Source organism: Monodelphis domestica, chromosome 7 (genome assembly GCF_027887165.1).
Source record: "Monodelphis domestica isolate mMonDom1 chromosome 7, mMonDom1.pri, whole genome shotgun sequence".
NCBI classification, from domain to species: Eukaryota; Metazoa; Chordata; class Mammalia; order Didelphimorphia; family Didelphidae; genus Monodelphis; species Monodelphis domestica.
Window position 1 is genome coordinate 128,129,521 of NC_077233.1, and position 24,057 is coordinate 128,153,577.

At 39.8% G+C, this 24,057-nt stretch overlaps 1 protein-coding gene across 1 annotated transcript in view; it reads right to left on the reverse strand.

The window, feature by feature from the left end:
• Nucleotides 1-24,057, reverse strand: part of RCL1 (RNA terminal phosphate cyclase like 1) — a 66,844-nt gene that overhangs the window by 37,241 nt on the left and 5,546 nt on the right. The window contains exons 2-3 of the mRNA XM_001365181.4: nucleotides 11,622-11,693; nucleotides 199-374 (exon numbers count right to left, since the gene is read on the reverse strand). Of these exons, the coding sequence (XP_001365218.1) occupies nucleotides 199-374; nucleotides 11,622-11,693 (248 nt within the window). The remainder of the gene's footprint in view (nucleotides 1-198; nucleotides 375-11,621; nucleotides 11,694-24,057) is intronic.

Sequence of the window (24,057 nt, forward strand, 5' to 3'; positions counted from 1 at the left end):
CACGTGCAAGCTTGATTCTGTATCTTATTTGCTGGCACACTGTCTCCCCTTTTAGATTGAAAGCCCCTTGAGGGCAGAGACTGTTCTGTATCCCTAGCACTTAAAACCCCTGGCTCAGAGCAGATTAATAAATGTTATTGATGGGGTAATTGACTAAAGGAGAAAATAACGGCCTATTATGATATTCTTGATACTTACCGATGGGTCGATCTGGTCATTGGTTATGCCCCGCAGAACTACTCTTAATGGGTGCTTCATAAAGGGGGCCAAGCAAAGGAGACTCTCCAGGTAATAGCCGATACTCCGATGGGTGCTGCAGTCATGCTCCACCGAGCCGCCATACAAGAGCCCGGGTTGATAATATAAGGTCGTTCCTTCAATCGGAGAGAGGGAGAAATGGTCGGGAAGTTCAAACATCCAGCTAGGGCCACAGAGGCAAGGAAGGGGAATAACAATTTTCATTCCTGGTGTGCTGGACAGTTTACAAAGAGCTTTCCTCAGGACAACCACAAAAGGTGGCAATAAATCCAGGGAGAAAGTCTGACTATAAATAAATAGTGAGGGACTTAAAGAATGCTATCCACCTCTAGAGAAAATTGTTGGGAGTAGAAATGCAGAAGAAAACGTATGATTTTATAATTTAAACTAATTCTTTTTTAATATTTTACATTTTTTTTTTACCATTTATTAGCAACAAGTCATTTGTCAAGCAGAACTTGACAATTTATTGCTTGTTTATTTGGGTCTATGTTTGGGAGTGTGGGTTTTATAAGATTACTTACTTACAAAAATAAATAGTATGGACATAGGTTTTACATGATAATGCATGTATAACCCAGACTGAATTGCTTGTCAGCTCTGGGAGAGGGGAGGGAAGAGGAGAGGGAGACAACATGAATCATGGAACCTTGGAAAACTTACATGTAAATTTGTTACTGGGATAAAATAAAGAAAAAATTATATTAAAAAATAATAATACATGTATAACTCAGACTGAATTGCTTTGTCAGCTCTGGAAGAGGGGAGGGAAGAAGGTACAGAGACAATATGGATCATATAACTGGAAAACTTATATAAAAATTTGTTATTAAAATATAAAAAAAATTTTAACTAAAAAAAAATTTTTTTAAACAAACATGGAGAGAGGAGACTTTGGAGTCAGAGGAGCTGGATTCAAATGGTGTGATTGCTACTTAGTCCCTGTATGGCATTGGGCAAATGACTAAACTTCTCTGGGCCTCTAGTTCCTTATCTGAAAGGAAAAAAAGATAGACTACATGACCTGTAAAGTCTCTAAATCAATGATTGTGACTAATAATACATATTGTTTTCCTTATTACAATAAAAGTTCCTTAATGGCAAAGACTGTCTTGTCTTTCTATTCATAGCCTCAATCTTCTGAACATAGTAAGAGTTTAATAAATGCTTTAAAAAGATTTTTAAAAAATTAAAAGCCTTACCTTCCATCTTAGAATCAATATTCTATATTAGTTCCAAGGTTAAAGTGCCTTGCCCAGAGTCACGCCGCCAAGAAGTGTCTGAGACCAGATTTGAACCCAGGATCTAGGGTTGGCACTCAACCCACTGAGTCACCTAGCTGTCCCCAATAAGTACTTTTTTAATTAAGTAACTCATTCGATAATAGTAACTCACATCTATATAGTAATGTATTTCCTCAGCTATGAAACCAGATTTTAAAAGTCTTTTTTCTCACAATAACCCTATGACTGATTATTATTAGTCCCATTTTACAGAGGAAAACACCAAGTCTCAAAGAGGTGAAGTGACTTCCCATTACTATAGCAGCATTAGGGTTCATTAGGAAAAACATTAGAGTCAAAAGATCTGGATTTGGGTCCTCCCCTTTCACATATTAGTTTTGTGACTGGGGGCAAGTCTATAAAAAAAGAGAATAATACTTTTAATGCTCCTACCTCAGAGTTATGGTGAGAATAGGACTTTGGAAACCCAATTTTACAGATGAGTAAACTGAGGCACACAGCAAGTGGCAGAACTAGGCTTGACTTCAAACTAGGGACTCTTTCCAGTCTACATCTCATTCCAAAAAAATGACTCACTACCGTCAAGCCCTGAAGACCATAATAAACTCCTGGCGAAATTTAATACTGACCCAATACTGAGTTTCTCTCCAAGCTACCTGAATGCTTGAAGTCATGCCAGGGTACAAGAGAGATACCAGATAAGCTTCCCTCTTCCCCACTTGGCACACACACTCTCAAACTTTGGTCATGGTAGCAGCCTTCTCAAACTACCACCAACTTAGCTGGCAACCTGGAAAGCCACAGAAAACAGGGAGTCAAAAGGTATGAGGGCAGAAGCCTCTTGTATCCTAAAGAGATAAAGAAAAGCGGGAGAGGAAAAGAACTGAGAAAAAATCATCTTTTCACTGTGATACTGGTCAGAGGAAGGGAGAATGGGGATAAGGCAGAGGAATATTATCAGAAGGGGCAGCCAGGTGGCGCAGTAGATAAGACTGTCAGGTCTGGAGTCTGGACGTTCATCTTCCTGAATTCAAATCTAACCTCAGAAACTTTCTAGCTGAGTAATTGAGTGAGTCGCTTTTATTTTATTTTCATTTGCCTCAGTGGATTGAGAGACCTGATGCCTGAAATGAGCTAGAGAAGGAAATGACAAACTTTTATTTATTCCTTTTATTTAACTATTTCATTTTATATTTATATATATCTTTATTTATATATTTGTCTTTTTATCTCCCTTTATTTATCAATTTTTATTTACCTATCTTTTATTTACTATTTATTTTTTCTTTTTGTCTATTTATTTACTTATATTTGTATTTATCTATTTTTTACTTATATATTTGCATTTACCCATTTGTATTTATTTTATTTCATCTATTTATTTCTTTTTTACTTATATATATTTTTTATCTCCTTTTATTTATTTTTACTTATATATTTGTATTTACTTATATTTTTACTTCATCTCCCTTTATTCCTTTTATCTATTTTTTATTTATATATTTTTATAAATATATTTATATTTAATAGTATATAGAATAATAGCAAATCTTTATACATATTATCTCTACCAAGCAAACCACAAACGGGGTCACAAAAGAATTGGACATGACCAACAACAACAACAAATTTTCAAGGGAGCTAAAGAACAGTGGATAACGGCATCATGCCTGGAGTTGAGAGGACTTGCATTAAAATTTGATCTCAGACACTTCCTAGCAGTAGTATCCTAGGCAAGTCACTTAATCCCAAATGCCCAGCTCTTGCCTTTCTTTCTTAGAGTTGGTATTAAGACAGAAAGTTAGGGTTAGGGGGGAAAAAAAGAGAATGAAATGGGGGGGGGGGTGATGCCTTAGAGGAAGCATTGGAGTCAAGATCTACTTTAAAATTCCATCTCTGAAAAAGAATACCTGACTCAGTTTCCTCATTTGTACAATGAGCATGGTCAGACTAGATGGTTGTCAAAGGCCCTTCCAGCTCTGATGCTATGATTCTACTATCTCTAAAGTCTCTTTCAATGCTAAATCTATCACCCTCAAGTTCCCTCAAGGAGTTTCCAGCCCAAGTAGGGAGGACAAGGCATACAGATATGAAAAGATCTATGGTGATAACTAAGAGTGTTTTAGGAGTGACCATGCAATTTGTTATAAGGGTTTTGTTGGTGGTTTTATTTATTTATTTTTTCTCTCTGGGGGTAAGGGGACACTGGGGAGGGAGAAAGGAGCTGGCAAATGGGATGCCAAAAAGAAAAAGAAAGAATAATGGGCCACTGAATCACTGTTTTTTAAAATGCACAGAAAAGAACAGAAGGCTAAAGGAAAGAAAACTAGAAAAGCAAAACAGGTCTGAAGTTCTATGGAAAATGTATTACATTCTGAAGAAGAAAAGCTAGCACTGTGTAATTTGCTATTATTCAGTTGTTTCAGACTCTTTATGATTCCATCTGGGGTTTTCTTGGCAAAGATACTGGAGTAGTTTGCCATTTCCTTCTCCAGCTCATTGGGCAGATGAAAAAATTGAGGCAAACAAGGTTAAGGGACTTTCCCAGGGTCATACAGCTAGCAAATGTCTGAAACCAGATTTGAACTCAGGAAGATAAGTCTTCCTGACTCCAGGCCAGGCACTCCAACCACTGTACAATCTGGCTGCCTCTGTATGTAACAGAGATTTGCTTATTTGATGTAATTCTTTATGCTCTTCTTTGTATATAGAAATGCTTGTTTTATTTCATTTATTTTGTCTGAATGGTTAAATTCAAATTTTATCCTGAATTGTTAAATTCAGAATAAATCATAATAATGAAAAAGGAGTTCATAAGTGGGCACAAAAACTTAGAAACCTACTTCCAAATGGCCCGAGTGCACGTCACAGAAAGGGGGGAGGGGAAGATTTGAGCTAAGTCTTGAAAAATGAGCACGGATTCAATTTCTGTCTCTTGAACTTCCAAGTTAGAAGGGCCTTCAGCACACATGCAGTCCTCATCAATAAAATGCATGATCTCCCTTCTCTGGAGCCCTTTGGACCCCCTGATTCTTTCAGCCTTGAGTGGGAGCAGACGTTCCTGGAAAGGAAACTAGAATCAATAAGGCTGGTTCAGAGGTCAAGAAACGGCTCAACATGATCAAAGCAGTTTGTGCAAGGCAGTGACAGGGAACCAGATCATGGAGTCCTGCAAAGTCAGGCTAAGAAATCCAGAAATTATCCCTTAAGCAAAGGAGGATATACACAAACCATCCAATAACATAATTGGTTGTGATTATGGATCAGATATTGGGAGGTGGCAGTGGGAGAGGAGGGAAGGAATGAGGATTCTAGGTGACCGAGAGAATGGTGATGGCACTCAGTTTGGGGAAGAGGGAAGGTGTTATGGTCTGTTTCAGAAATGCTGAGACTGAGGCAAGATGGGACATTCAAGTGGAATGTCAAGAACACAATTAAAGAGAAGTCACTAGAGTCTGAGACTTTTGGAGTACCAGTACAATGGAAACTGGGGCTGCTCAGTGGAGAGAGTGCCTGGCCAGGAAGCAGAGACTCATCTTCCTGTGTTTAAAACTGACCTCAGATACCTATTAGTAGGGGTGACCCTGGGCAAGCCATTTAACCCTGTTTGCCTCAGCTTCCTCAACTGTAAAATGAAATAGAGAAGGAAATGGAAAAGCACTCATGTCTTTGCCAAGAAAACCCCAAATTGGGGTCAGGAAGTCAAACACGACTGAAAACAACAATAAACAATTTAAGGTCTTGAAGGACAAAGATTTTTGTTGCTATTGTTGTCTTTGAATCCTGTAAAAATGGAGACTTGAACCCCAGACTCCAATCCCCAGAAGTTCTTGCTCTGGTTCCCAGAATGCTTTGTAATCTCACTGAGATCCTCACCTGGGCGAGATCAAAAATTTCTATTTAAACTGGTTGTAAAGCCTACTGGCTCTTCCTGTTTCCACTTGCAAGTAGACGAGTCTTTCATGATGTAGGTGAGGTTGAATGGGCCTCTCGGCCCACCTAGACACGTGCTTTCTTACTCTGTATTTTCTTTAATTCTTAATCCTTAATAAACCTCATAAAATATAATACTCCTTGATAGAGAAACTAATTTTTACCTGCCACAGTTTGGACCCTAAATTTTAATCTTAACAATCCCTAGCACCTAGCAGTGCACAGAGCAAGCTATTAATAAATGTTTGTTGAATTGAATTGAGAGGGAAGTCAGAATAGGAGCTTCAGTATAAAGAGGAGATAGAAAGTCTAAGAACTAAGCCTTGGGAAATACCAGGTAAAAGAATATGGAGAGGGGCAGCCACGTGTCTCAGTGGATAGAAAGCCAGGCCTGGAGACAGGAAGTCTTGGGTTCAAATGTGGCCTCAAATACTTTCTATGTAACCCTGGTTGAGTCGTCGAGTCACTTAACTCCAGTTGCCTAGCCCTTACCAGTCTTATGCCTTAGAATTAATTCATTATCTCTCTCTTTCTTTTTTGCTGTTTTGCATTTCTCTTTTACTAGAGATTTGAAATAGGTTTCAAAATTATTAAGGGTTTGCAATTCTTTTGAGAAATGATTGCTCATATCCTTCAACCATTTATCTACACCTGGAGAATGGCTCTTGGTCTTAACATATTTTCTGTTAATTTCTCTCCCCCCCCTTTTATTAAGAATATTTTTCATGGTTACATGATTCATGATTCTCCCTAATACTAGTGATTTCTACGACAGAAGCTAGGGGCTTAAAAAAAATACAGAGAAAAGAATGAGCTATGGAGTCAGAGGAGAAACAATCAAGGAGGCAGGAAAGGAACCCAGCACATACAATATCAGGAAAGCAACTAGACTTCTGGTGACAGGGACCCCTCCCTCCCTCCCCCCCACAAAATAAGTGATTGGATTTGGGCGTTGTTCTAATTTTTAGGAAGCTTAGTCTGAAATCAAGCCTATATACTGGTCTCTATAATCTGCTTCCAGGTAAAAAGGAACAAATTTAATCTCTCTTCTGTATGACTAAGTCAAACTTCAAGAAAGGTGTGGTCAACATACTAAATACTAAGGAGAAGAACCCCATGAGAATTGGGTCCTACATACTGTTTCATCAAAGACATGGGACCTCTATGACCCACAGGCCCCATTCTGACCCTCAGCTAAATTTTATTGTACCCTTTGGGAAGAAAAAAAATGGCTCCACCAGTGCCCATAGTTGGGGAAATCCAACATGGCACGGAAAACCTTTTAGGAGCGATTTCCAAAATCATCACCAGGTGGCGATGTTTAGTAGAAGAGCACAGGCCTCTTCACTACAAAAAAAAATTTTTTTTTTGAAAATTACAAAATGCAATGCTTTTCAGGTTAAGTTTTACTTGGCTGAAAATGAGGAAAAGAAAGGATTTCAATAATAGTTAGGCTTCCAAATTTTGGACAAAAATAATTATTTTGTACCTCTCTAGTAAAATATTTATTTTTAAATTATTCTTAATCTTCTAATAAAATATAGCAATAATTATGCTTTTAAGAAAAAAGACTTCTCCCTTCCTACAAAAGTATCCATTTTGGTGAAGTCAAGTTGTTGTTTGATAAACAAGAGAGTATTCAGAAGGGTCACAAGGATGAAGATGATTGGCTAGAGGTCACGACAGAGTTAAATTTAATTTAATCTGGGCACCTGGGTGGTCTAATGGATAGAGTATTAGATTTGGAGTCAGAAGACCTGAGTTTGAATATTACCACAAACATCTACTAGATATGTGGCCCTAGGCAAGTAACTTCTCAGCCTCAGTTTCCTTATCTGTAAAAAGAGGATAATAATGGCACTCATTTTACACAGCAGTTGTAAGGATCATAAAATTTTAAATGTGTATGTATATACATATATATACACACATGTGTGTATATATATGTATACATATATACATCTACACTGAGAGGGAGATAGTGCTTTATACAAAGTGCTTTGCAAACCTTAAAGCACTAGCTAATAAATGGGTGTACTGAGTATAGAAAGCAGCCTGGGGAGCAGAGGAAAGAGAAGGAAAGTGGTCAATTAAATCTGTCAAAGTAGTTGTAGTGATCTCAGTCTGCTTGGCCTCAGGGCTGAACTTGGAACAACAAATAGAAATTTCAGAGATGGAATTCAATGTAAGAAATAAATGTCCTAATAATAAAAAGTGGAATAATTAAATTTCCCAAAGTCAAATGATTGCCCTAAAGGACAGTGAGTTTCTCCAGAAGAGAGGATGGTCTCTTGTCAGGGATACTGTAGAAAGGACTGATAAGTGTGTGCTAGAACTCTGGGAAACATACTCCTTAGGGAGATTTTCAAAGATAAAAATGTTCCTTTTATCTACATGAACATAACCTTTCTGACACTCTGGTTTTCTGCTCCTAAGATGTGTTGGAACACTTGTGTCTTCTCTGGTGTGTGAGGGGCTCTTTGGAGTACCCAGAAAAAACCCTCTGGGTTGTTCCTATCACAAAAAAGACTGACCACTTCTTCCACTGGACAACTAGGTGGTGCAGCGGATAGAGTACCAGGCCTGGAATCAGGAAGATTCATCTACCTGAGTTCCAATCTGGCCTCAGCTACTTACTGTGTTGACCCTGGACAAATCACTTAATCCTGATAATAATAAACATTTTACATAGTGCTTCATAAATCATGTTTATATTCTTTATAATAGAATTGCTTTATAACTATTACCTCATTTTATCCACAAGCTTAAGAGGTAGGTCCTATTATTATCCCCCTTTTTCCAGAAGAGAAAACCACTCTAAAACCTTTCAGCTAATGTTGAGGGCCTTGGAGTCCACAATGATAGAAGGAGAACGTTAATAAAAGGTTATATTCTGTTTAAGAGCGATGTCCTTTCCTAAAGTGCACCGGTGCCCACCTCATGCCAAGAGCCTTAGAGGATGCCCTGGCAACTTTCTGGGGGGAGCCCATTGGAAGAAATACAGAGAGCCCCAGGCAAGAAAAGGATGAGAAGATATTCGAGGGAGAGAGGGAAGAAGGGAGAGGGAGAGGGAGAGGAAGAGAGGGGAAGAGGGGGAGAGGGGGAGAGGGGGAGAGAGAGAGAGAGAGAGAGAGAGAGAGAGAGAGAGAGAGAGAGAGAGAGAGAGAGAGAGAGCACATCAATGGGTAACACCGTAAAAGCACATATCCATGAAAGTATCTAATTCTCCTTCCCCAAAATCCTCCCTGCTCCTTGTCTCAGCACTGTGTGTGATGGGCTTTTATGGAGTCTGGGGCTCCCTATCTCCCCAGCTGGGAAGTACAAAGACACTCACAGGCCCAATCCCACAAATGATCAATGAGGGAGCTCCCACCTGGTCAGTTTCCAACGGGGCCTGCCTCCCCAAACATCCTAGCAGCCCCACACTCCTGGGGGCTCCCCGTATTGTTGACCAATGTGAATCCCTAATGAGCACGAGCCAATACAGCTCAGAACTCCCAAACTCAAGAGGTCCAGCAGCTTCAGTTTCCCCAGTAGGATGAATTAAAAGCCGAACTGGATGGGTCGCTGAAGGCTCTGCCAGTAGGCTTGGGGTATAGCATGCTCTATAAAGCCTTCTGGTATGGGCCTACGGATGGGCTCTGTGTATCATCCAAGATGGGTCTGGCTGAGTCCAGAGAGGCTCCTTGCCAGACTGCCCTCAGAGGGATGAGGTGTTTTGGACCACAGGAACTCTTAAACCCATCTACTTAGTCATAGAAGTTCATAACCAAATTATAGAGAGGGGAAGTTTTTGTTTTGTTTTATTTTTGCCATAGCAACTCACAGAAACTAAAATACAGCAGGATTTTTAAGAGGGAGAGGGGTGTACCAGATGAGGTGTTGCATTTGGACTTAGGAAGACATAGGTTCAAATCCTATCTCAAACACTTAACTGGCTGTGTGATTCAGGGCCAAGTCACTTAACCTCTGCTTGCCTCAGTCTCCTCATTGGTAAAATGAGGAGCTTTGACAGATTTAAGAACTCTGTTCAGTGCAGTGATAAAGAAAGGGTTCCAGAGGAACTGTGATGACTCATGCTAACCACCCACCTCCTGTCAGAGAGGAGATAGACTCAAGACTTGGAAAGATTCAAGACAGATTCTAGAAATGACTGATGTAGAAATTTGTTTTGCCTGGCTATGAATATTTGTAACAAAGTTTATGTTTTTCTTTTTTCAATTGAGAGGGAGAGAAAATAAAAGCTTAGTAATTGAAAAAAATTAAAAGGAAAATGAAAGTAAAGTTATATTTAAAAAAGGCTGGCCTTGATGGTCTCTCTGGTCACTTCCAGCTCTAAATTTATGATACCGTAATCTTACTCAGGAGCAGGAGAACCACACTAATAAAATCATGTAGCTTTTAAATATTGAAGGGAAAACGTTGGGGAGAGAGGGAAGGAAACCAGAATTTACTAAGCACCTACTATGTGCCAGGCACTGGGCTAAGTGATTGATTGATTGATTTCTTTCTTCCCTTCCTTCCATTCAGCTATCTAAATAGTTTTACACATATACATTGGGCTAAGTGATTTATAGATACACACATACACAGATAAACATATAAAGAGATAAAGATAGACAGATAGATACTGTGTTAAGTGATATATATATATGTGTGTGTGTGTGTGTGATATCTGCTCTGCTGCTACACCTTATGGACTATGGGGTGTTGGTATCTGACTCAAAACTTGCAGTAAACCTGTAAATGTGCTGTTTCCTGCATCAGAAGGGGGGACTCTTTGAGAGAAGGTTATTTCTTTTCTCTCTGTACCTACAACCTGCTTAACAAAGTGCTTTGTACATAGTGCTGAATAAATGCTTTTTTCATTCGTTTACTTGTTCATTCATTCCTAGACACACAGTTCAGGTGTGGCCTCTTCTATGAGGCCTTTCCAATTCTCCTAAGATATTCCCATCAGCATGTTTTCATTCTTGAAATCATGTTCTATTGCTTTGTAGATACTCTCTATTTATTTATCGGAGTACAAGTACAAGCCCCCCAGTAGAATGCAAGCTTCCTAAGGACAAGAACTGTTTCTTTTCTCCCCTATGATACTTCAATGTTGGCTGAACACGACTGGCAGGTGATACCCAGGTATACAGCCCAACTAGATCATAGGCATTTTTTGAAAAGATATTTTGTTTTCCCAATTATGTGTAATAACAATTTTCCACAAGTTTTCTGAACTTCTAAGATCCAAATTGTCTCCTTCCCTCCTCTCTCCCCCATAGTAAGCCATTTGATCTGGGTTATACATGCATTATCACGCAAAACACATTTCCATACTGGTCATTGTTATAAGAGAGAAATACTCATGTAGAATTTAAAAACCCAAATAAATTAAAGTGAAAAATAGCATGCTTTGTTCTGCACAGTTCTTTCTCAGGAGGTGGATAGCCTTCTTTGTCTTAAGTCCTTCAGAAGTGTCCTGGATCATCATATTGCTGAGAGTAGCAAAGTCTTTCACAGATGTAGGTTATATGAATTAATACTTCCACTCTTGGCAGAACATTCACGAAAAAAATTAATGGTCTGTTCTCAACCAAATCGGTGCTTCCTCATTATAAGCAAGAGACTTTGGAAGAAAAGATAAGTGTGAAGTTTCCTAACAACTGAATTACTAATGAAATCAATAGAGGGCATAGAAGCTACTTATCCTGGCTGAAAGGCAGAACAAAGACACGAGTTCAGGTAAACAGACAGTGTTTTCTTAAGAACAGGGAAGAAATCTGGCCTCAGACACGTCCCAGCTGTGTGACCCTGAGCAAGTCACTTGACCCTCATTGCCTAGCCCTTACCACTCTTCTGCCTTGGAACCAATACACAGTATTGATTCCAAGATGGAAGGTAAGAGTTTAAAAAAAAAAAAGAACAGCGAAAAGCCATAAAATTCTGTTTCCCTCATTTGTGCATCTAATGTACAGAAGGGAGGGACTTATTCTTGATACAGGATTTTTACACTTCCCTTTGCTTCCTCTGGGAAGGGTCCAGCCACTTAATTCAGCACCTTTGGGAAGGTCTTTGGGCAACTGGCCTTCAGACAAGAGTGTGTCCACCTTCCACAACAGCATATGACTCATGGAAAAGAGAGTGTTACCCAAGAACCACAGTAAAAGGATAGAGAACAAGAGGGGAGCAACTTACCCGTTTGATTAATTTCAATTCGAGAGCCATTGGTTATTTTATCTAGAAGTCGTACAAAACTGGCTTCAAAATCTGCAGGAGGAAAAGGCAAAAAAGAAATTTATTTGATGAACATTAAATTTAACACTGACATTAAAGGAATACTTCAAAGTTCACTTAAAAACTTACTATGTGCCAAGCACTGTGCTTAAGCGCTAAGATTAGAATGACAAGGTAGTACAACAGATAGAACACTGGACCTAGAGACTTGAGCTTAAATCCAGCCTCAGATATGTATTAGGTGTGTCACTTAATCTGTTTGCCTCAGTTTCTTCATCTGTAAGATAATAATAGCACCTACCTCCCAGGGTCAAATGAGATAATATTTGTAAAGTACTTAGCACAGTGCTTGACACATAAAGGGAACTATATATGTTCCTATAATTAGAAAACAGAATAAGCTTTTATTCCTTTCTCTTTGCTCAAGCATTAAAATAATAGAAGAGAAATATGTATGTATGTGCTGGTATAAAAAGTTAATAACAACAGTGACTGAGTAAGGTGCTCATCTCTACGATAGAAGGCATTGGACCAGATGACCTCTACAGCCCTTTTTAATGTGATGACTGACATATAGTTTCTAGGCTGATTATCATTTTTGGAAATTTAATTTCTAATTTCAACTTTGCAAGCTTGGGAGGAAATGATGCTTATTTTCACTAAACCTTATCCTGTCTCAAAAAGGAGCCATGCAGAATAACTTAGGTACCTAAAAGCACTTAGAAGATGGAAACCAGTAGCTAATATATAAATGCATGGTCTCATTAGAAACATTAGTAAGCAATTAGCTTACTTCAAAACCCTAAGAAGCCATGATTTCCTAAGTGAAAAAGCCTCTCTACTGACTCCCTTGCAAATGGTTACCACCTATGTGACCATCCCTCTGGGGAGAATCTAGGGATTCTCAGCCCCTAATTAGGTTGGTCCCTTAACTGAAGTCATAGACTCATACAGGGATGTAGAACTGGAAGGGATTTCCGGGGCCATCTAACCCAGCCTCCTCAAGCTCAGGAAAATGAAATACTTTGCCTAAAATCACAGAGATGACTGGAATTATGACAGAGTATTAACTTTTTTAAAAATGATTTTCTTAATTAAAAATCTATTTTCTCTTCCACCAACCCTCTCCTTACCTTGGAGGGGAAAAAAAGAAAGAAAACAAAAATCCTTGTACCAACTAAGTATAAGGCACTTATATGGGTCAGTAAATAAACCAATGATCCAGGAATCAGAAAGACCCAAGTTCAAATCTGGCCACAGATACTTATTAGATGTGAGAACCCAAGAAAATCACTTGACCTTTGTTTATATGTTTCCTCTGGAAATGTGGATAATACCAGGATCTATGTAGCAAGTTTGATGTAAGGATCAAATGAGATAATATTTATAAAGCATACTGTAGGTGTCATACAAATTGTTCTCCCCTTCATTCCCCTATCAAATATACTTAATCAAGCAAATTCCCTCCCTGGCATGTCCCAAAAGAGAAATAAATACAGATATCTATCTTTCCATCTATCCATCCATTCATCCATTCACTCACCCATTCATCCATCCATCCATCCATTTATATATCACTCAGCACTGTAAGATCACTCTCTTGGTTTGGCTTTTAAAGCCCTTCTCAACCTGGTCCCTTCCTAATTTTCCTGACTCCTTTTACTCTCCTCTACCTACATTATGATCTAGTGACAATGGCTGGTGCCTCTTGCTGTTCCTGACACCACCCTCAGCTGCCTTTTCACTAACCTGCCCTCTCTATGCTTGGAACAGAACATTCTCCCTCCTTGTCCTGACTTCCCTGGGTTCTTTAAAAGTCAACTCAAGCCCCACGTTCTACAAAAAGCCTTTCTGAGTCTCTCAACTCCCTCTGTCCAGCCTCTGAGATGACCTCCAATTTACCCTATTTCTTGTATATAGATAGCTGTTTGCATGCTAAACACCCCCCATTAAAATGTGTTGTGTGCTTCTTGAGGGCAGAGCCTGTTTTGGCCTTTCTTTGTACTCCCACAGCATAGCCACAGCACCTGGCCCACTTAAATAATTGCTGAACTGACCTGACTTTGTCAAGAGGAAAACAACTCTCATCAGGAGTTTATTTGCCCTGATCAGAAATCTTGAGACTTGCAAAGTTGTTAGTCTTTTTCTATAAATTGTTCTCCTGACTCTGCTCACACCCCGCTCATAGGAGTCTTCCCAGGTTTCTCTGAAACCATTCCTTTTCACCATTTCTTACAGACATAATATTCCATTCCATGCACACGCCATGCCCCAACTGATCATCTCAAGGGCTATTAATTTCCTTCCCCAAATCCCCCTTCAGGGTCACCGTGAGAGCATCAATGTTTCCTCAAAGATAATGCTGGAGCACAAGCTCAGGTAGGATCCTTTCTTGAACTGGAAAAGCTTGAGTAGGACATACATGGTGATGGATAGTGTGTCTTTTGTTAAGGAAGTTTAGGTAGATTGAGAGAAGCTCATCGTCACACCTTGCTGGATTACTTTTGGCTGCCCTTTTGTTTAATCTCTCTAGACCTCAGTTTCCTCATCAGTCAAATGGGAAGTCTAGATGACCTCTAAATCTCCTAAATCTAAAGCCCTTCAAGATCTAAAGCGATGTCTATGAACTCTCACAAACCACCTCTTGGAAAAGAACTGCAAACAGGGGTCATAGACTAGAGAATGGCTAAAACAACTCATGATACACGAATAAAGGATGAACACAGAAGCATGGGAAGACCTATATGAATTGATACAGTAAAGTGAACAAAACCAGGAAAACCACTCACTGACTATAATATAGACCGAAAGGATAAAAACAAAATAAGTCAAAGCCAAATATTATAGAATTATAATGACCAAAGCTGGCCTGGAAAAAGAGATATGAAACCTCCTCCCCACGCCCCAATTCTCTGGAGATGCGGAAAATGATGGGTGTGGAACACTGTAGACTGCCGGTCTTTCTCCAAATGTATTATTAGCTAGTTTTGCTAAACTTCCCCTCCCCCCTTAAAAATTCTTTATTACAAGGGATGATTTTCTGAGGAAAAGAGAGGAGGAACAGAAGAGAAAAATGAAGGTGATGACAAAAGGTTTCGATGGAATTTTTCTAAAAGGCCATCTATTACCACAAAGGGGTGTGATCTGAATGGGTAGAGGAGAGCTCCCAAAGTTCTAAACTCAGAGACCCCGATGGGTTAATTTCAGCAGCACCTTACTGTCTCACCTTGATGGAACATGTGGACAATGAAGAAATTGGGGGGGGGGGTGTTAAACAAAAAGATGGGTCAAATTCCAAGCTTCTCTTCAGTCTAAAATTTCCAGGAAAAAAAAAAGGGAGACCAAGACAGGGCTCACCCAAGAAATTCAGCCAGAGAACCAATCTCTCATTGTCTACAGTAGGAGCCTCTACCCTGCCACCCCCACCCCTCAATTGGTTTACTGCTCCTCCATGAAATAATCCATGCTGATGGGCTGTTTCTACTTTTATGGCACTCTCAGATTCTTAGTGCTGGAAAGGACAGGACCTTGGGCTTATCTCATCTAATTGTCTCATCTGACAAGGAGAAACCAAGGGCCAGAGAAATTAAGAGCTGAAATAGAACCCTATTGAATTCCTAGTCCAGCAATCTTTCTACCAAACCAAGATAAACTCAAACTTTCTCTTATTTAGCATACTGTACTATACAACCTGCCCCCCTCCCCAGGCCAAAGAAGAAATACTATTCCCAAAGAATAAGAAATAATATTCCCAAATAAGAAATCTGGAAGGGAGCAGCTAGGTGGCTCAATGGATTGAAAGACAGACCTAAAGAGAGGAGGTTCTAGGTTCAAATTTAGCCTCAGATACTTCCTAGCTGTGTGACCCTGAGCAAGTCACTTATATACAGTACTGACTCTAAGACAGAAGGTAAGGATTTTTTAAAAAGAAATAAATTTGGAAATTGGGTGGAAAATAGCTCATATTTGTTAAGCAACTGTTTGATATTTATTATTTGAATTAAAGCATATAATAAGTATATAAAGATTTATGTGAATTGATGGAAAATTTAGTGAGAACTAGAAAAATAATATACACAAAGACTAAAATGATATAAATACAACAACAATCAAAACTAAATGCTACAAAATTATAATGGCCAAACTTGGCCACAAAGAAGAGATATGAAAGCGTCTTTTCCCCAGTCCTTTGCAGAAGTTGGGGATAATGTGTACAGCAGTCTGCATGTATTTTTATTAGCTGCGATAGCTGCCCAAGAGGTAGGAGAGGGATACTGTGGGAAATAATGGGTAATGGAAAAACAAGAAAGATCAATAAAAATAAGAGCATGGGGGTGCTGGTAAAGTTTAACAACCATTTTAGGGGGTGTGGGATGGGAAGAAATACAGGTAGGACAAGTTTTAAATCTTAATTTGCATCATTAACATTTTCTCCATCATTTTCTTAACTCTAGGCAATAAACAAAACAAAGAAGCCCTGATTTGTAAGGTTTGCTGATTTCAGAGGTGTAAATGCTCACACTGAAAATTTAACTGGCTCTCCTGAGGGATGAGTTGCCTCTAGCACAACTCTGGTTAAGAGGGTTAAATTTAAATCAGATGAGAGGCAGAAAAGTGCCATGGGAAAACATAGTATAGCTGGGAATCTGAAAGCCTAAAGAGTTCAAATTCTGAGCAGTTACTTTACTAATTGTATATCCTTGGGTATGACATCCCAGGCTATGGCCTCAGTTTCTACATTTATAAACCATAGTGTCAACTAGATGGCCTCTAAGGTTCCTTCCAGCTCTAAATCTATGATCCTTTGTCTTTGGACTTGATTTCTGTCTGAATTAATTAATTTCCTATATCTTCTCTTCCTCTCCCTCTGTTTCTCCTTTCTCTGTCACCATGAGCTCCATTAGCAGGGAAGAGAATTCTTCCTCCACACATTTCAATCCAATAAATTTATTAAAGACCTAGTGTGCAGAGTAATGTGCTAAACAAGGAGAAAATATAAAGTTTAGATCAATAACTGTTCTTTGCCCTCAACTCCAGCTGGAAAGCGAGAAGCTACAAAGCCTAAAAGAATGACACTGGGAGAAGCAAATCTATCAAGCTCTTGGAGTAAATTCTGGTCACCCTGGCAAAGACCGTTAGCAAAAATCTGCTAAAACTCAGGATGGATTAAGAACATGTGGAACACCAGGGACAAGAATCACAAGAAGTCCCCTCCAAGGAAAGTCATTGTTCACGACCTGATTTATAATCTGCTTTGGGCTATATACTCCTAGAAGCCCTGGCAACAACAGTGCCATTGGCCCTTCTATTAACTGTCAGTGGATGAATGAAGTCTTCTGAATCCAATCCCCAAGGGTTTAGATCAGTAGAATTAACTTTATACAATTTTGTGGCTATTCAGTTGTTTTAATTGTGCCCAATTTTTCATGACCCCATTGGGAGTTTTCTTGGCAAAGACACTGCAGTGGTTTGCCATTTCCTTCTCCAGCTCATTTGACAGATGAGGAAACTGAGGCAAACAGACTTGCCCTGGGTCACATATCTAGAAAGTATCTGAAACTAGCAGGATTTATTTGAACCCAGGTCTTCCTGACTCCAAGCCTGGAACTCTTATCCACTGGACCACCTAGCAGATTATTCAATTAGTTGCAATTTAATGATGTGAGATAAAGTTGTGAACCAGGAACTGGAACTGGGATTTTAGTTGGAACTTAAAGGGAAGTCAGGAAGGTCAATAAGTAGAGGAGAAAAACCATTCCAGGCATGGAGAGAAGACCATGAGCTAAGGGACAAAGCATCTTATTTGTGTAATCGTCAGGAGGCCAGCATCACCGAATTGAAGAATTGTGAGTCAAGGAGTCAGGTGTAAGAAAACTGGAAAGGCAAGATGGAGCTACGTTATAAGGGATTTTGAATGCCTAATAGTATTTTTTATTTGCTCCTGAAGGCAACAAGAAGCCAAAAGAGTTTGTTAAAAAGACGGACAACACCTGTACTTTAGGAAACTTATGTTAGTGGCTGAATGGAAGATGCACTGGAGTGTGGAGAGCTAAGGCAGTAGATCTACCAACAGGCTACTTCTATGATACAGGCTACAGGCTAAGAGTAGTGGCAGAATTAGAGAAGAGAAGAGGGTGTATTCTAGACGTGACAAAGGTAAAATAGTCAGGTCTTGGCAACAGTTTGTATATAACGGGTGAGAGGCAGTGAGGAGTCTGGGATGACTCCTATGGTGTAAACCTGGGGGACTGGGCAGTTACAAGAAAGGTAGAAGTGGGGATGGATCATTAATTCAATTTTTGACATTTTAATGAAATTTAAGATGTGTATTGGACATTTACTTCAAGACGTCGGAAGCACAGTTAAGAGATGCAAGACTGGAAGTCAGCAGAGTTTGGGGCAGGATAGGTAAATTAGAGAATCATCAGCACAGAGATGGTAATTACATCCGTGGAAACTGGTAAGATTACCAAGTAAAGAGGGAGAAGAGAGCTCAGGACAGAACCTTGAGGGACACATAGAATATATAATCTGGAGGAGGATCCAGCAAAGTAGACAGAGAAGGAACAGTCAGAACAGAACAAGAATCAAGAGGGTGATGTCCCAAAAACCCTAAGAGGAGAATTTCAAATGAGAAAAGGCCGTTGGATTTGGCAACTAAAAGATCATTAGTAACTTTGGGGAGAGCAGTTTAGGGGAAATGATAAATTCAGAAGTTAAATTAAAAGGGTTTAAGAAGAGAGTGAGAGGAGTAGTTAGGTTGATCAGTGGATAAAGTGCCAGGTCTGGAGATGGAAGATCCTGGAATCAAATCTGGCTTCATGACACTTCCTAGCTATGTAATCCTGGGCAAGTCGCTTAACCCCAATTGCCCAGCCCCTGCCACTCTTCTGGCTTGGAACTGATATTCAGTATTGATTCTAAGATCAAAGGTAAATTTTTTTTTAAGAAAAAAAAAAAAGAACAGAATAAGACTAGAGAGAGTGGAGACTCCTATTGCAGGTTTTTTTTGTTTTTTTTAGTTTGGGTAAGAAGGACAGAAATGATATAGAAAGATAGCAGGGATGGAAGGATCAAGTGAGGATTTTTTTTTTCAGGAAAGGAGGGAATGGACCTATTTGTAGGTAGTAGAAATAAGCTGGGGGGAGGAGAGGGAGAGGGAGAAAGAAAGGGAGAGGAAAGGAGAGAGAGAGAGAGAGAGAGAGAGAGAGAGAGAGAGAGAGAGAGAGAGAGAGAGAGAGAGAGAGAGAGAGACTGAGATTGAAAAATAAGAATAGGGATGAGAGAGGGGACAATCTGTTGGAGGAAAGAGGCTAAAATGGGACCACTTTAACAATCCAACAAAGGGTTGGTCTTGATAAAAGTTATTTCATCATGTGAGAGAGGGGTGAAGGAGAAGAAAGTGGCAGAAGGCATCTGAGTGATAGAAGAGGAGAGAACAGGGAATTTATAGTGAACAGTCTCAATTTTGGGGGGAAAATTCAAGGCAAGTTCTCTGCTGAAAGAGTAAGGGAAGGGAGAGCCATGGGCAGTTGTAAGAGGGATGAAAATGTTTGAGAGAGCCAGTGTAGAGAGTGGGATAGAGTTGATAGGAGAGAGACAGTAGAATTGCCTAGCAGCAGTGAAGGCACAGCTGAGGTTGTGCAGCATAAATTTGCAATAGGTCCCAGCAGAACTGTTGCATGATTCTCTCCATCTTCATTCAGCAGCATTTGTGTAGAAGCTAAGGGGATGAATGGTGGGAAAGGCTGAGGTTTGACTGGGTATAATCAGCAATATGAGAAGGGGGCTAGAGATTCAAGAGAGGAGAACTAGTTAGACAGTACCCTTCTCAGAACCCTTCCAAGCAGTTCCAGACACATATGTTAACCCACTTTCATCTACAGAAAAACACTGGCTGGGAGGGAACAAAAAAGGAGCTGGGGTGTATTAAACAACATGATCCAACCCAGGCCTAAATTATTCTAGAAAAAGGCTCCTATTCCACTTATTCCCTCTCTTCTTCTACTTCTAGAGCAAAGCCAGTTATCATCCTTCAAAAGGGTTAGCAGGATGACCAATGAATGGTTCTGAAATCAATAGCCTCTTGCTGCCTTGCAAATAGACACTGGATGGAACATGTTAAAAGGAAGAAGAGCAGTGTTCAAAGTCCTTCCTGGAACAGTACTCAGGATGATAGGATAGAATTTAGTGCTCCACTCCCACTGCCAACATCCTCCTTCAGAGGCTCATCCCCTCCAGGCTCATCACCTGGCCTCTGCAAGAATTAATCTCTCTGCTTCCAATCCATCCCCTTTTTATCCTCCTAATTGATAGGAATAACCAGGTCACTCCTTTACTCAAATCACGTTCAGTGGCTCCTTAGCAGAGCATAAAAAACATCCTTAGCCTGGCATTTTAGAGTCTTCACAATCTGCTGCCAATCAACATCTCCAGGCTAATTGTACATCATTCCCCTCTGTGCACTTGCTCTCTCCATTAGCTGTCTCCTGATCTTGTCCTGCAACTATTCATTTGGGGAGGCTTTCTTCCATGTCTGCAAATGGAATATATTCCTTTCTCATCTCTATTTGTTGACATCCTTCTCTTCCTTTGAAACTTTGCTAAAGGATCCCTTAAGGCAGCTAGGAAGCTCAGTGGACAGTATTGGGCCTGAAATCAGAAAGACTCCTCTCTTCTTGGGTTCAAATCTGGCTTCAAACCCTTACTGTGTGACAGAGCAAATCACTCAACCCTGTTTGCCTTAGTTTCTTCATGTGTAAAATGAGCTGGAGAAGAAAATGGCAAACCACTCCAGCATCTTTGCCAAGAAAACCCTCAATGGGGTCATGAAGCTGAACAACTATAAAAAGGAATCACTTCCTCCATGAAACCTTTCCAAGTCTCCTCCAATGATAGTGTTTTCCCAATACGCCTCTTTCTGGAGTATTTTGTCAAAATCTCTCCTAGCTATCACTTTTTATTTGTTGAGGTCTATTATACCACAGGTATCTTAAAGGCTAAGACTCCTGTTTTTCATCTTTGCAGCCTCAGTGGCAAAGCACATTCCTTGTACACATAAATAAATAATAAACATTTGTAAACCTGAAAAACCTGTGGAATAAAGTAAACAAATATGTATTAAGTGCTTACTATGTGCCAGGCACAGAGCTAAGTCTCTGAAAAAACATTCTCTCATCTGATCTTCACAACTCTAGGAGGGAGATGCTATTACTATCATCCCAATTTTACAGCTGAGGAAACTGAAGCAGGTAGCAACTGAATGACTTGCCTGTGGTCATACTATTAGTTAAGTGTCCAGAGGTGGATTGGAACTCAACTCTCCAAATCCAAGCACTCAATCAATGGCACCTACCTAGCCACCTCTATGGAAATGTGAGTTATACATTACACACAATAACAGCAATGCTGTCCAATGATCAACCATGAAAACTTGGCTACTCTCAGTCATGCAATGATCTGGGGCAATCCTGAAAGACTTATGATGGGGAACGCTATCCTCCTCCAGAGAAAGAACTGTGGAAATCACATGGATACAGATTAAAGCATCATATCTTTCATATCCGTGTATTTATAGTTTTGTTCTGGGGTTTGGGGTATGTATAAATGCGCTCTTACAACAATGACCAATATGGAAGTATGTTTTTTGCATGATAAAAAAAAAGAAATGTGAGTTATTATTGCAACCAAGAGAATACTTCCCCAGACTATGAGTAAAACAACATGGTGCCCTCATTCTCTCTCCTAATAGATTCTTCTTCTTCTTCTTTTTCCCCTTTTTTTTTTAAACCCTTACTGTGTTTTTTTTAAACCCTTACTGTTCCAAGGCAGAAAAGTGTTAAGGGCTAGGCAATGGGGGTCAAGTGACTTGCCTGGCCAGGGTCACACAGCTGGGAAGGGTCAGAGGCCAAATTTGAACCCAGGACCTCCCGTCTCTAGGCTTGGCTCTCAATCCACTGAGCTACCCAGCTACCCCCTTCCCAACAGACTCTTCTAAAAAGGAAATACTTCAAAGTCTCCTTAGAGGGTCATTTTAAAATCCCAGCTTTGTCCATAAAGCTAGCCCAATCCATCTGCTGCTTACATGTTCCTTTTTCCCATTTCCTGCTTGAGAAAGAAAGACTTTTCCTTGTATTCCTAGCCCCTCCCCACAAAAAATGGAGGGCAGAAGAAAAAGCTGTAAGCCTAATGTTGCCATTGTTGTGAATTTTTCTCCCTTGAAAGAGAAGAGTAGATGGCTCTTTTGGAACACTATTTTACGGCTTCTAAGCAACAGCAGAATGAAAACAGGCCAATTAGGATTCTTGGCATTTGTCTTTAAGAAGACAAAAATAGTTTGGGCAGCCAATAATCATCATTTGGTGGAAAGCTGTTGGTTTTCACGGCCAATAGTAAGTAATGCAGGCCTGTGCCAATGGGGGAGGGGGAGCATCATCAACAGACAGAAGGGAATCAATGTTCATTATTGCTACAATTGTGTCTGATTTTTCCAGGTCCAATTATCTGGCAACACCCCAAAATAGTCTGACATAAGACAGGTGTGCCCTGGTTTTAAAAAAAGTTAAAAAAAAATACCACCAGACAAATACATAGACTAGAAATCTGGAAGTAACCACACACCTAATTTATAAAGGCAATATGGTAGCCTAGAAAGATATCTGAACTTGGGAGTCAAGTGGCCTGGGTCATTGGAGAAGATTCATAGATTTATTGGAACTGGGGAAGTACTTTGTATATATAGTAAGACTTTCTCTCTGTATCCTGAACAGTTTTGCTCATTTTTTTTCTCTTTTTTCCCCCTCTAAAAATGTTATTTGTTGGGGCCAGCCAGGTAGTTTAGTGGATTAGGAGTCAGGCCTAGAAACTAGAGGTTCTAGGTTCAAATCTGGCCTCAGACACTTCCCAGCTGTGTGACCCTGGACTAATTGCTTAACCCCCATTGCTTAGCCCTTTTGCCTTGGAACCAATACATAGTATTGATTCTAAGACAGAAGGTAAACATTTTTTTAAAACCTAATTTGTTGTAGTGGATGTTGGGGAAGGGGAGAGAGAAGATACTGGGGAAAATACTGGTGATGTAAAAAAAAAACAAAATAAAACCCAAGATATCAATAAAAAAAAATTTTTTTTAATTGGAAGGGGCATCAGAGTCCTAAATCTCTTACCTGACAAGAGGAGGACATGGGGGTGGGTGAGACTATCATCTGATGACCTGCCCAAGAGTCAATAAACATTTATTAACCCCTTGAATGTGCCAGGCACTGCAGGAGGCTTGAGCATCAGAGCTGGCCCTGGAACCCAAATCTTTTCCCCTTCTCCCTGCTTAGCATCCAATTCCATTTTCTTCCAGGTTCTCCTGCTTGATCCTGGCTTGGTACTCAGCTATTTCATCTTAACAGGCTCTAACATCATCAGCAAAATAGCAACAAAAATAACACTCAATTCCTCCCTACTGCCAGGGATGGTGTAAAGTAATAGCTCCCATTTCTGCAGTGCTCTTTAAGGTTTACAAAGTAGCCCCATCAGGTAAGGAACACAAAGATTATTCTTACCTCACAGACAGAAATGGATGGCATGCCCCACTCCAGTTCCTCCAAAATGAGACACGAATGAACAAAAGGCAGCCTGTACCCCAGCTCCCACATTTACTAGCTATGTGACCCTAAGCAAGTCACTCATCTCGCTAAGGATTAATTTCCTCATCTGTAAAAGGGGAAAATAATATTTGCAGTATATAACTCACAGGGTTAAGAGATACTCTACAATGTGGAGTACCAAGCATAGAGATGGAATGGGGGGATCCTGGGTTCAAATATGGTCTCAGACACTTCCCAGCTCTGTGACTGTGGGCAAGTCATTTAGCCCCAATTATCTAGCCCATATTACTCTTTTGCCTTGGAACTGATGATGACTCTAAGACAGAAAGAATGGGGTTTTTTTTAAAAATACAATGTAAATTTAAACAATTAGTGAGTTATTCTACTTACAGAAATCTCACTGATATAAGAAAACCTTTCTGCATCCAATTCTTGTCCATTACTTGCAATCTCATTGGTTGCTCAAAATATCAAATTGAGGATCTGAAGAACTAGCTAACAAGTTATGACTCTTTTGGAGAGTATGAAAGGGCATCTGTTTTAACTTCGATGGAATTGTTGCCGAGTCCATTTTATAGATGTCTAAGGAGAGCTAGATGGTGCAGCAGATAGAACATCAGACCTGAAATCAAGAAGACTAGCCTTCGTGAGTTCAAATCTGGCCTCAGACACTTAAGAGCAAATCATTTAACCCTAACTGCCTCAGTTTCCTCATCTGTCAAATGAGTTGGAGAAGGAAATGGCAAACCACTCTAGTATCCTTGCCAAGAAAACCCCAAATGGGGTCATGGCTGAAAAAA